The sequence below is a fragment of the Vigna umbellata genome, chromosome 11 (assembly GCF_029865625.1).
Source record: "Vigna umbellata cultivar VRB3 chromosome 11, Vumbellata_1.0, whole genome shotgun sequence".
In the NCBI taxonomy this organism is placed as follows: Eukaryota; Viridiplantae; Streptophyta; class Magnoliopsida; order Fabales; family Fabaceae; genus Vigna; species Vigna umbellata.
The window spans coordinates 31,280,937-31,295,133 of record NC_142175.1 but is presented as its reverse complement, the minus strand read 5'-3'; the positions used below and the strand labels follow the sequence as shown (position 1 = coordinate 31,295,133).

General features: G+C 33.1%; 2 protein-coding genes across 2 annotated transcripts; both read right to left on the bottom strand.

Annotated features, from left to right (window-relative positions):
- Positions 1 to 4,866: 4,866 nt before the first annotated feature.
- LOC124823800 (mitochondrial import inner membrane translocase subunit TIM23-2-like) lies at positions 4,867 to 5,871 on the bottom strand. Its single transcript, XM_047296102.2, has one exon. The coding sequence runs from the start codon at positions 5,730 to 5,732 to the stop codon at positions 5,196 to 5,198; it is 537 nt and encodes a 178-aa protein (XP_047152058.2). The 5' UTR covers positions 5,733 to 5,871; the 3' UTR covers positions 4,867 to 5,195.
- Positions 5,872 to 7,022: 1,151 nt separating this feature from the next.
- Positions 7,023 to 9,292, bottom strand: LOC124823801 (uncharacterized). Its single transcript, XM_047296103.2, has one exon. It carries the CDS (start codon positions 9,077 to 9,079, stop codon positions 7,328 to 7,330), a length of 1,752 nt encoding a protein of 583 aa, XP_047152059.2. The 5' UTR covers positions 9,080 to 9,292; the 3' UTR covers positions 7,023 to 7,327.
- Positions 9,293 to 14,197: the final 4,905 nt, after the last annotated feature.

The following is a 14,197-nucleotide window of genomic DNA, read 5'->3' as shown; positions in this document are numbered from 1 at the left end:
AAATTGACTCAATTTTATAGAAAAAATGACCTAATTGGGATAAAAAAAATACAAGAACCTATTTGAGATGATTCTGCACAAATAGAGACCTCCGAAATGATTAAACCTAATAATAATATAAATAATAATAATAATAAATAATAATAATAATAATAACAATAATAATAGTAATAATAATAATAATTTATTATTAATATTATTATTATTTCAATTTAATAAATTATCAATTTTTACATTTTAAAAATTAATTGTTATTTTTTTCTCCTTATAAACATTTTTACAATTATATATAACATTAACAATTATCATTTTATATTACTTTTATAACTAGGGACATTTTGGTAATCTTCAATTTCTACCAATTAAATAATTTTTTTTATTTGTCAAATCGGTCAAATCCTACACTAATCTTCATAAACATTATTTCCAAATTCACTCTCACTCACCTCTAAATCTCCTCAAAAAAACAAGAATCAATTCACTCTTAAATCTCCTCATATTCATCCGGTCACTCCCCATCAATTCAATCCTCTAAAGTGAATACACCCTAAAGTACTTGTCTTTCTTCTGAGTATTCATCCACAGTGACTCAACAAAATAATATTTGTACTAACTAATTATGTAAATAAATCACGATGATGGTATTATTTATAATATTATTTATGATGTTTGTGAGTCTTGAATGGGTCTGGACTTAGGCTCAATGACCCGTTTACCTTGCTAGAACATAAATGTTTAATCATATTTTAATAACAATTTCAAGATAGACGGTGCACCATAGGTGTCGGTTTTAGTATACGGACATATAATCAGTCAAACAATCTTGTAGTAGTTACCTATTATGCCGATTAAACATGTTTAGTACAAACACTTATAATATTCATTCAAGGACGAGAACAATGTTGATACAATTGAAGAGTAGATTATATACACTACATGAATCTTCATCTATGATGTTCAAACAATAAAATTATAAATTTTGGTGGTTATTTCATAACCAGTACCTACCCTTTGTTAATAATTTAAAAAGTGTTATTACATTTTTAAAGATTTTTGTTTTTTCAAAAAATGTAAGATATTATACTAAATTAAATGTTTTTCTGCAATAGTGTATAATTAGATAAAAAGTTATAATTAATAATTACCTACAATATTTAAAGAATTTATAAATTTAAACATCACTTATTATAATCTAACTCACCTCATTACTCTCATAGAATAATTGATTCACCCGTAAGAATCTTTTCCTTTATTTATAATTGTTAGATTCATTTTAAACATCACCCGTAATTTAACTCACCTCATTAAAAATGTTTGAAAATTTTACTTAATGATAATTGGTTTTGAATTAAAATAAGTAATTAGTTAAAATTAACTTTTCTCATTTGAAAAAATAGTTATAATCATCAAAATATCTACCGAATATTCTATTTACGTATAGAAATATAAGAAGGATGACAATTATGATTATTAATCAATAAATACTCATATAAATAATTATAATGACACATATAAACAGAGAAAAATTATATAACAAAGAAGAAGAGATTGAATCAAGAAAAAAAAACATAAAAACTATTTACTCAAAAGAAAGAACCAATCGAATGGTTGGAAAAATCTCGTTGAGAAAATCAACTCCTATAATCTTGTATCTTCAAATGTATGAACATAGAATAAAATAGAATAGAAAGAATTAACTTGAAAAAAAACTCTAGAAAAATGATATATTTAAAGATAATAAAAATTATTCATAACATTTTTATTTATATGTTAATATTAAAATAATCTAATATAATATAAATTTCTTTACATAATTAAATATTAGAAAATATTTTATTCTAGAGTTAAATTGAAAGCCTCTCAAATAATTTGGTTATTTGTTTTCTTAGATCATATCGAAAACACGAGTGATGATTATTTCTTGTGTATTAATGTAATCACATACTTTCCCACATTTAAAAACCTTATTCTTCGTAATTTAGAAAGCCCGTCACGTCTCACCAACTTATTTCACTTCATTTTATTTATCAAGAAAGAAAACTACATATTTATTAAATTATTTTAATATATTGTTTATTATTTTTTAAATGTATTGTTTTCAAATATTTATATATTAAATTAATTATTATCTGAAATCTCGATATAAATTGACATTTATAAATTCAATCCATGTGCTACTCTCTCACATTTGTGAATGAAAGTTGGCCAAAAAGTAGAAAAACTATGAATAATATAAGTTGATTAAAGGCAAAAAAAAAACTTTTAAATATATTGTAATATATTTATAATAGAAAATATTTTTATTTTCAAAAAGTTATTTGAAATGTTCTATATCAACATGGGTTTAAAATGAATATTTTACATAAATTAATATTATTTTTAATTTAAAATATATCTTAAATATATTTAATCATTAATTTAATTATTTAAGATAGGAAAGTTCTCATGTTAGGTTAATAAATCAAAAATTGATATTTTTTTATAGCAAACTCATCTAAAAAATCATAAATAAAGATGTGTCGACATTATTTATGTTGATAATAGTAAAATTTACAATGTGCATAGTGTATGAAGAGCAGAAAAAGTATTTGAACTTTGATTTTTGGCAAGTCTGGTTTTGATAGGAATTTTTTAATATTTTTAAAACAAATTATTAAATTTTGAAAATATTGAAAAAAACCTCACTAATGTTAGTTTTGTGTAAAACAAATTTCAATTGAGTTTCCGTACAATTGAGAATTTGACTCTCTAATAACTAAATTATGACCAATTCTTCAACATGCATAATGTTATTTCATGTTACAAATTTGACGTTTTGAAACCAAAATCTCAACACAATATATAAATAAGTCTATTTTAATAAATAATGTTGACTTATATTTCTTTGCTAATTTTTTAAAATAAGTTTATTACAAAAGGAAAAGGCAATAATAATAATGAATTATTACTACCCACAGCAGTTAGTAGGTTGTATATACATTTTATTTTAAAATGTAAATGTAATAATATATTTAAGTACAATATTTTGTACTGTTTTTATTTATATTCAAAGTGTGTAAATTTTAATTTGAATAAAAGTAGTACTTAAAATGTAATATAAAATAAAAAATTTATACGAAATATTATAAATGTATAATGACTTAAATACATATAATTATTTTTAATGAATGTGTAATTTGTATTTATTATAAGATATCTGATCTTAAATGTAATTAAAACTAAAATAAAAATATAAAAGAAGTATATAAAATTAAAATATCTATGATACATTACTATAGATTATAATAAACTTTTAAAATAAAAATAATCTATTAATTTCATATTAGATTTTGTCTGTTGGCGTTGTGTGATGTGATTGATGGATTTGGAAGCAGTCTCTGCGTCTTTGTTATAGGTATGAAAGATAGGACTTTCTTGGTTTATAAATAGACTCATAGACAATGTAAAAAGGGGATTGAAAATAAATAATGAAATCAAAATTTAAGACTGATATTTTGGAATAAAATAACATCTGTTAGTCCTAGTGTTATGTTAAAAATCAAATTGACGTATCTTTGTAGTAGATCCGATTTAATTTGGACAAAACATTTTTAGTACCTACACATAATTTTAATTGTACATATTTATACTACTATTTTTATTGTTTAAATTTATAGAACTAAAAAGTAATTGGCCAAGGAAGAAATTTGAAGGGTCCAAGAAGCAATTGTTTTTTCTTTTAAAAGTCTAAATTGATTAGGAGGTCGAAACTAGGGCAATTGCTTTCGGCACCTCAATAAATTTTTTCTTGCACCCCACAGTACAAGAAAAAAATATTCAAATACGGCTGCTGCAAAAATGCTAAAAGAATTCATTCTAAAAAGCATTTTCTGAAAAATATTTCATGTATTCAAGAAATTGTTTTTGGAACACAATTCATATTGAAGAATGTTGAAAAACTCATTTTGAAAGATATTATATGCATTCCAGAAAGTTTATTCTGCAAATATATTCCAGAAAACGAGTTCCAATAATTTTTTTTCGAAAATCTTGTTTTAAAAATTTTATTCTGGAAATTTTGTTCCAAAAATGTTATTCCGAAAATTAGTAATCCGGAAATCAGTTTTATGGTTAATACTGACAAACAGAGGGAGGAAGAGAATCAGCCAAAATATGATGTCATTCCTAGTCTTTGTATGAAGCCTGGAATCAAGATTAGAGTGTCATTTTAAGCTAAAATTTACTTTCATCTAAAAAGTCTGAACATAGATAGCTTTGCCACAAGCTTTTCATAAAATCCCCCCGCTACTGTAGGTTTAATTGGGAATCCATTTTATCAAAACCCCAAGCAGCACCATTGATTTTCTGAACAAAAACACATTTATAAATTATAACCACAATACTTTCTTGACTCTCAAAAGTGCAAACATAAAAGAGTAAACATCATCTCTAATTACAAGCCATAATCATCTTTACTAATATACCTTCAAAGTACAAGGCTGCAATGAGAGCTGAGGAAGGTCACAAACAATGAAACATGCAAAATATATCATCAAAGATACCAAAATTCATCAAAAATCTCATAAGGCACAAACAACCTTTTCCGAATAAGGTAATAATAGTAAATTTAAGCCTAACTTATCTCATAAAATCGGTTTGAAAAATAAAATTTACTTTTACTCTATGTAAGAATTCCATCGCACCCCTCACAGATGAAACTAGGTATTTATGCAGTACCATTAGTCTAACAAAATTTACTATGATGAACTCTGATATGATATCTCAGTCACACAAAAAACCACATTCAAAATGAGATTTTTCAGTCCAAAATGTTTCCAGCAAACCAAGGGAACAGAAGATGAGGTTTGGTATTCACTCAAAATCATATCCAGCAAAGCCCATCACATAAAAAGAGGCAAAAGAATCACAATTTTTTTAGTGGCATCATAAACTATATTCAGCACAAAGTGACTCAATAAATTACACACTAGAACCCGCAGCCATAGTAAAAGTGAAAAAACATGGCATGAAAGCAATACTCTGCAATCTGCAAAAGATACTCGGTCACTACCATCAACACTACCGTATTTGACATAACTATTACAGTCATTTTCTAACACTGTAATCTATGTTATTTCTTTATACCTCAAAGTTTGATATAATTAAAAGATATTAGAGATTTTGTTTCGCACTCTAACCGCGTGATGATCTTTCTTTCATATAGGCACATATCGTTTCAACGCTTGCTTCCCCGCCACGGCCACTCCCACGACAGCGCCGCCCACCGCTCCGGCTACCGCCGCTGATCTCACCCCTCTCGCCGCCCGGTACAGTGCGCCGGTGCCGAGCCCCGCTGCGACGCTATTCCATACGTCGTCGGCGTCTCTCGCCGCCTCGATTCCGCTTTCGATTCCGGCGTAGAGTAACCCTAGTATCCCGACCCGGTTTCCCCAGACCCGACCCGAGTGTCCCGCCGCGTTCAGGACGCGGTTGATTCGGACCTTCGTTGTGTCGCCGGACTCGAAGGCCCTGACACCGTCTAGGAGTCCTGAGCCGGCGCCGCCGAGGGCTCCGGCCAGGTAGCCGCATCCGGTGTAGAAGGTGAGGTTCTCGCCCCATGAGCGGCGCTTGCGGCGGGCCTCTTCAACGAAGAGGAACTCCGGCGAGGTTGGGAGGTGGTAGAGGTTTCGAATTGGAGCATCGAGATCCTTGTAGGGATCGTAAGCTCGGGTCCGGGTCTTCGGGTCTGACATGGGGAGAGAGGGTTTTGCAGAAGCTAGGGTTTAGGGATACAAAGTTGGTTCTCAAACCATAAAACAAAACAAAAATCGGTCCGTTAAAGAATCTGTACAATTAGATTCGGTTCTATTGGAGTATGGACCGGGACTTCAGCTCGAACCGGAAGTGATTTTTATTGAATCAGAATGAGCAGGATTTGGTTCAGTATTACTTGTACGATTCCACAATATTTATGAATTTAAACTTTTCTAGATACTTATATATATTCATATTATTAATGATTTAATAATAATAATTAGTTTAAAAATCATCTTTAACGTGTATTCTGATCTAAAACCAGTTCATATTATTTTGATTTTATGGACTCATTTTGATTTGACACCAAATGCATGATAATTGGGAAACGATTTTGGTCAAATATGGTGATGGTTGAAAAAGGTGAAAATAGTTCAAATTTGTTTACATGTAAGCCACCAAACTATTTTTTTCTTATAATTGAGTAGAAAACACCTATTCTTAATTTTTGGTTCTCTTGAATTGATGAACTTGATCTCAACAATTTCACTGTTCATGGCAAACAGCCTGTCAATTTTTTAATTTTGATATTCCAATGTTATGAGATGTTGTGCGTTTGTGTGTATCATATATATATATATATATGAAATTCCGATATATTTTTGGAAAGATGATTTTGCTAATGTGGACCATGCCACTTGTCAACACTATGGCACAGTTACCATGTTTCTCTCTTACAATAATTTTACTTTTTATTTCTCAGCAATTGCGATTCCACCATAATCATAAATTGGTTAAAACAAAAAACTGAATCAATCATCATTTGTAGTAATAATTTAAATCAATTAATAATACTCGGTTGATTAGCCTTCACGCTAGAAAAGAAAGATGCTATGAATTGATTATAGCAATTACTAGAAATGAATAAAATAGGAAAAAATGTTTCTATCTATTTGAAGTAATTAATGCATAATTGAGTTCATAATTACTCGATATATTGTAGAATAAGAAGGATAAACCCCAATTTTACCTTAAAAACTTTCTTCTGAATGAAGTAAAATAAAATTGTGGACTCAACAGCACAAAAATCTTTACCAGCCTCTCTTCCTTTCTTTCCTTCACATTTCTTTCTAGTTCACCCAAAATCTTGGAATGAATTTGAAACTTACCAGTATACTTCTTCCTTCTCATATTTGTGAAATGCAGCAGATGCCTAGTTTATCTCTGAGAACCAAGACTCTCTCCAGTTGCTTTCATCTGCTGCCATTCTGAATACAGATACAGTGAGCTACAAAATGAATTACGCAAACTGTCCACTGATTGATTAAACAACTTTGTACAGAGTAGCATCTAATAACATTCAAAATCTTTCAGTCAAATCAACATCCAAAACTGCCCATTTCAAATGCAATGCATAAACAACTCCAACCAAAGAAAAGCATTCCGACAACTACAAGTCAGAATTTGCTTACACAAAAACCACTGCTACTATTCCTCTATACGAATTTCAACCCTGTGTATGTGTGTGTGAACAATTATCTTACAAAAAAACTGTTTAACAAATCAAATAAACTAAGCAAAACATCTTCACCGTTCATGGGGTGGTGAAGGTCCCAAGATTGGACCGTCCAATCCCCTGCCTCTCATTCATTGAGTTCATCTTGGCCATCCTCAGACCAGCCCTGAAGCTCTCGATGAAGTTGTGAGCTTTGGTATCAACATCAGGGCTAGGACAGAACAATGAGGGTGTACTCACACTTGCAGAATCTTCACGATGTGTCGCCAAAGGACTATTGACTTGGCTTCTTTCATCATGAGTACTAGCTGTTGGTGTGTCCACACTAACTTCATCCAGATCAGGTGATCCACTACGTGAACTACCAATGCTGTCAACCCTAACATAGTCACCCTGCACCCGGAACTTCCACCCTGGCAACTTGAACGGCGGAAGCGGCGGCGGCGGAGGAATAGGGTTTAATGGTGACTCATTACCGGCCATCATCACTTTATTTTTCAACCCAGAGGAAGAACCAGACTCCCTCTTGTTTGATTCCCCTGTTATTGCCACACGAACATTGTGGGTGGCTTTGTGTTTCCCTTTCTTCAAAGAAAATAAGTTCTGAAAAACTTTAGGTGGCGGGGGCGGCGGTGCCGGCGGTTGTGGCAATAACGTTTCAGAATTCAGAATGCTTTCAAAATTTTCAACGCTTCTTTGCCTTAGTTTTTTCTTCTTCCCTCTTAAAGATGTCAAGAACTCTATAGTAGCAGTCCCTCTTTTCTTCTTAACCTGCCCTGTCTTTGCCTCCGCCGGCTGTGGAGGCGGAGGCGGTGGTGGCGGCGGTGTACTCTTTACAGCCGAATAATCTCTTTCCGGTTTGGCATTCCGTTGAACACCCTTCGTTCGGATCCTCGGCAGCGGATGAGACGACGGCGATGGTTGTGAACTCTGCGAATCTAAATTCTTTATTTCAAGTTTCTCGATGGTATCCGCTTGAAAAGTTCGCTTGGCGTTTCTCCGGACACCGTGCGTTCTCGTCGCCGGTGGCGGAGTAGATGGCGGCGATAGTGAAATCTCCTCCGCAGCCGAATCATTTGTTTCGTGTTTCTCCACAACTTCCGATCGATGTAACCGGTTGACATTTCGCAGTACAACTTGCGTTTGAATCGCCGGCGGCGGTTGTGAAATCGTCGCATCTAAATCATCCGTTTCATGTTTCTCCCCAGTTTCTACCTGATACGCTCGGTGGACATTTCTCCGAACAGTCTCTGTCCCTTGTTGCGGCGACGCGGTGACAACATTGTCAATTCCTATTTCTTTTACTTCTTCTTCGGCATCGTTCCTGGGGTGCCGATGCTGCAGGAGGTAAGTGTCATCATAGAACCGAAAACGTTCATCGGAGGGGATCTGTTGGCGGAGATCGGGGTAGGAGCTGAAGCTCCTTAACCTATTAAACGATCGACGAGGAGTGTGACCATAAGAGTAATCGTACTGGTACCAAGTTGGTGGCTGCGTGGAAGGGTTGGAAAAAGTTCTACCAGAACGGGGGGTCAGGGTTTCGGGGCTGGTGTTTCTGCCGAGGAAGCCGCAAATAATGGCGAAGAGCACGAGCACGAGATTGAGAAAATCCCAGCTGTTTTTCACCGTACGAGGTTTAAAGATGTTGGAGGCGAACGATTGCACTGTCGGAACCACGATGAGCGAGAACACGAGCGCGAGTACGATGAAGAGTACGAGGAGGGACATGGAGGTGCGTAAAAGAGAGTAAGAGCGGCGTAGGCGGCGCCGGTCCCGGTACTCCGCCGCCCAGAACGGTGGCATTGTCCACGTGTCTCCATCTTGTTCCATTTTGTGTTGTGTAATGACTTAAAATGACGTGCTGCACCGTTTGTGTCTTTTGGGGTAGTGGAAATTGAAAAAAGAAAGTGTGCTTTGCTCGATTGATGATGCTCTTTTCTGCTTTGCTTTGTGTGAGGTTTGTTTCTGCTTTTTTTGTGTGGTTTGGTTGATTTCTTAGGTTAAATATTGGTGGGTTAGGAACGTGAAAACGTGCATAGAAACTGCTGGCGATACCGTGTTGTTTGTCGTTTAGTGGAATGTGACAACCTATTACAGAGAAAACAGTGGTAAAGCATGTGAGCATTTTGAAACAAGGTTTCCAAAGACCTTGACTTCACTTCATTAAACTTTTTTCCTTGATTTATTGGGTTAATTTTGCAGAATGCTCCTTCTAATTTCTTCGTCCATGCATGAATGAAATGAAAGATAACTCAGAGACGTATTTGCATTAACTAACAGAGACGTAGACAGCGGTTTTGTTTTCAAACCAAAAACAACAACGATTGACACGAGCCCATTGGAAGAAAGCGCGTTTATGTGATTGTTGTTTGGAAGGATCAACACATTGAAAGTTTTGTTGCTTGTGTGAGAAAATTATACAGCTTCTTGTTAATAATCAGCTAAGGGATTTTTTTTTTTTTAATCTTTGCCTTTATTATATCATCTAATAAAGTATATCTTTTATCATCCTAGTCTGTCTTAAGCACTTGTAATGCCACTTTTTACTTTATGACAAAATATACTTTTTCTTCTTTAAACTTCATTGGGTGCGTAAAATGAGCTATTACTTGTGTTAACATTTTATGTGTACTGATGAAATAAAGCATGTTTTCCAAAACCACCCCACCAAGTTATTTCAGTAAGAAAGAAAATAATTACAAACATACACGCTTTACTTTTAACTTATAAGGCTCAAAATTTCCCTTCTTCGACCTTTTCTTGAGAAGATTAATGAGGACAGGAGAGAAAATAAGTGCATAAATACTTTTTTTTTTGTTGCATTTATTAATTGTGATCCTTTTGTAAATTTGATTTTTTTTTACTATGTTTAAATAGTTAACGGAATATGAACATTAGATCTCGTATCAGTTAATTTTTTTAAAAATTAAAAGAAGTGGACCACCTTAAACAAAAAAATTAGAAACCAAAATAGAATTTAAAGCTTAGTTTAATGAGAAATACAAAAAAAAAAATCAATCTTAAAAAGTGGAGATTCATTGTACTTTTTTGACTCATTTCTAAGCTAAAGTTACGAGCCATTCTAAAAAAATGTTGATTTCTAGAATGGGTTCGTTTTGATAGTCAAGTTTGATAACTGGCGCACTGGCGCAAAGATTAGGACCAAAGCCAGGCTCTAGCATAGCATGTTTGAGAATTAATGACTTTGGTTTGTGTCTTCTTGGTCTAAACCAACTTTATTAGGATAGATATTTATACCACCTTCAAAAGGGCGTTTGTGTTTCAACTCAATATACATGATAAATGCCTTTAAAGATAAGAGTTTTACTCTTTCTATAATTTTTTATTGTATATCTAGTCTATATCAAATATATAATAATAAAAGTTATAGAGTTTTATTAGTCAAATTTAAGTGAATTTTAAACACCTAATTCAATTTCACAAGGTTAGTTTGTAAAACAAGATTTATATTTATTTTAAGGTCCAGACAGGTAAAGCATGTGTTTTAGACCTTTTAAAAAAAGTCCACAAATTTTATTATTAAATTAATTATAAAATTATGTTTAAAAATAAAAAATTAATTAAATTATCATAAGTGACTATTAATTTTTACAATAATTTTTTATTAGTAAAAATGCATCATTTTTAAGTTTATTTTAGGCCTCCTAAAATAATGATATATTTTTAACATAAATAATTTTATTAAAAATAAAAAATGTTTTGTTTTAAAGTTCGTTTTAGATCTCCCATAGCTGCTCATGTTTGTACCTCTTATACCTCATTTCTATTTAATATGAGATTTTGTAACGTGCACAGAAAATACTGAAGAGAGAGGTAAGGAAGGAAAAGTTGTTAGGCAGAAAATCCACATGACTAATGATTCGCAAGAGGAGGTCATTTTGGCCCTTTTGAGAAAAGTTCAAAAATTAAGTATACGTTATTTTGGCCCTTTTGAGATGATTGCCAAGCTTGGTGAGGTTGCTTATAAACTCAATTTACCATATTCGGGCCGTATCCACTCGGTGTTTCATATTTCTTTACTTAAGAGATTTGTTGGGAGTCCTTTGCAACAGTATTTACCCTTGTCACTCACTACAACTGAGTTTGGTCCTTCAGTACAACCTTTCTTGGTTTTAGAAGCCCGCATAGTCATGCGTCAGTCCAAATCGACTCCACAAGTGTTAATTCAATGGGACTCTTTGGGACCTTCAACAGCCACTAGGGAGGATGTTCAAGAAATTAAGGAGTCTTTTCCACAGTTCAACCTTGAGGACAAGGTTGCTTTTGATTGTGTGAGTATTGTAACGTGCACAGGAAATACTGAAGAGAGAGGTAAGGAAGGAAAAGTTGTTAGGCAAAAAATCCACGTGGCTAATGATTCGCAAGAAGAGGTCATAGGAAAAGCGTGAGACAACGAAAGGAGAATATTTTATTGAAGGACTTTGTGCAGTGAGAAAACGTGTGTGTGGTATGGACCTCTCTACTACTCTGTTATTCTCCATTCTCTCTCTGACAATTGTTGATTTACCTTTCTCTCTTCATATCAGGTTCTGCATAGCCATGGATGATGTGAATAACTTTTGTTTATATACATTGTTGCTTATCTCTTCAAATATTGGATATTGAAATTGCTCATTTGTTCACTCTTATTAGACACTTTATATTACAAAATATTCTCTGGTTGCTTTATATATATAACAGTTCAATAAAAGTACTGTTACAGATTTCCAATACATATTTCAAGCATATACATCTCAAGCGTGACAATATATATTAATAGTGGTTTGATAACGGTCTGATTGATGGCAAAATCCAACAAACAACAAATATCGTTAAGATAGACTAATATCATCTTCAGAAATGGACTTTAAATTTAACTCAACCTTTCAAAATTGAATTGTAAAATGATGTTTGCATTCACTTTTATATTGTAAATCTACCTTACCTATAGTCAATGTAAGATCTCCAGTAGAAGAGAGTTGAGAATTGTTCAAATAAAAATGAAAGAATGATTTATAGAAAATTAAGTTAGCGAAAGTAAAAATATTTTAAAGAAAAAGTTATTGGAATTCTAAATGTGAGTATAAATGAAATATTGATAGGTCTATGGATGAGATGATTTATTAGAGAATGAGTTTATGAGTCTTCTAACTTATAAGAGGTTAAACTTTCTCATATTTATCCAATGTGAGATTTATACTCATACTTGAATTCCTAAAATATCTCCTTCAAGGGTAAGTTCCTTCACCATTAGTACACTTTCTCTTAAGCGCCTTATATCCTTGTCAACAAGACTTTTGATACAAGGAATCCTCACAACTAGGTTTCTTTGTCAATATTGTACCTTATTTGAAATTTATTGGGGGAAACAACATAAATGAGATCTCAGCCAAACCCACAAAAGAGATTAACATCATCTCTGACCTAAAACCTTAAGACAATGAATTTATAGAATTTTATCCTCTATAGAGTTACCAACTTGATCCATGTCCCATGGACCAACCCTAGCCTAACTTTGAATATGTTCCCTTTTAGGAGTCCATCAATTGAGAAGGCAAAAAGGAAAACCTCTAGCTCCCAAAGGCCCTCTGAAGTGGGTTAGAGTTAGGACAAATGTGGATTTGTCCTACTATAAGACTTTAATTAACTCTTAAAAACAATATTTTTAGCTTGGGTCAAATACCAAGTCTGCTCATCTTGGACCAAAGGCCAAGACAGGCCGAAAGTCAAGACGGGTGAACCTAGACTGAAGGTTAAGACATGTTGTTTAAAATGGAAATTTGAGACAAGCTATCTTGGACCGAGGATGAAGATGATCTAATTCGGGCCAAAGGTCGAGATGGGACAAACTAGGTAGAATGTCAAGAAGGGTCAACTCATTCTAAAGGTTTTGATGGGCTAGTCAGATTAAAGGTTGAGACAAACCATCTTAGGTCGAAGACCAAGACAGGTCAATCCAAGCCGAAGGATGAGATCGGGTCGAAGGTTGAGACATGTCGGCTTGGGCCAAAGTTCGAGACGAACTAGTTCGGGCATATGGTCGGTAGGAACCAGCTAGGTTGATGGTTGAGACCAACAATATGGGTCAAAGGTCGAAAAGAGCGAGCCGAAGTCAAAGGTTGAGATTGTTTGGCTTAAGCCGAAGGTTGAAATGGACTGACTCACACCAAATATTGAGTAGATAAGTCTACTTAGGTCAAATCGAGACGGATTAGGTTAGACCGATGGTCGAGACGAGCCACCTATGTTGAAAGTAGACATGAGACCCGCCCAAAATTCGGTAAAGTCGGCCTCAACCAAAATTCATCTGAGTTAGCCTTATCGAATTCGGCTGAGTCGACCCCAACCCCTAATTCGACCCCACAATTAGTCGAAGGTCAAGATTAGTGGTTTTAGGACGAAAGTTCGAGATGGAACGATCAGGGTCAAAAGTCGAGATGGGTTGACTAAGATTAAAGGTCGATCCTGACAGTTGAAGGTCGGGACAAACCTGTTCGAATTGAAAATAGAGATAAGCCGACCTAAACCGAAGATCTAATAGTAAATTTTAAAAAATTAATATTTTTTCATGTTTAAAAAAAAAGGTAATTGTGAACTTTTTCAACGGTGACTTTTTTTTTATGAATTGTTTTTGTCTCAATCCACGTAAGTCAAAAACAAATCCTATAAAGTGAGCTAAATTTACAACTTTAATTATATGTTGTTCTAATTTTATTTTTATTTTTACTCAGTATATAAGACTTGAACTTAGATTTCAAAATGTAAAAAAAATTAAACTTAAGACAAGTATTTATACAAAGATTCAACAAAAATTGAAACAAATTTTTTTATAATGAAATGTATTAATTTCATAAGAGTAGATAAGTGGTTAAATTAATTAAAATTATATTATAATGTTAATATTTTTTAACTTAATGAAAGCAAAAATAGAGAAACCAATAAATTTTT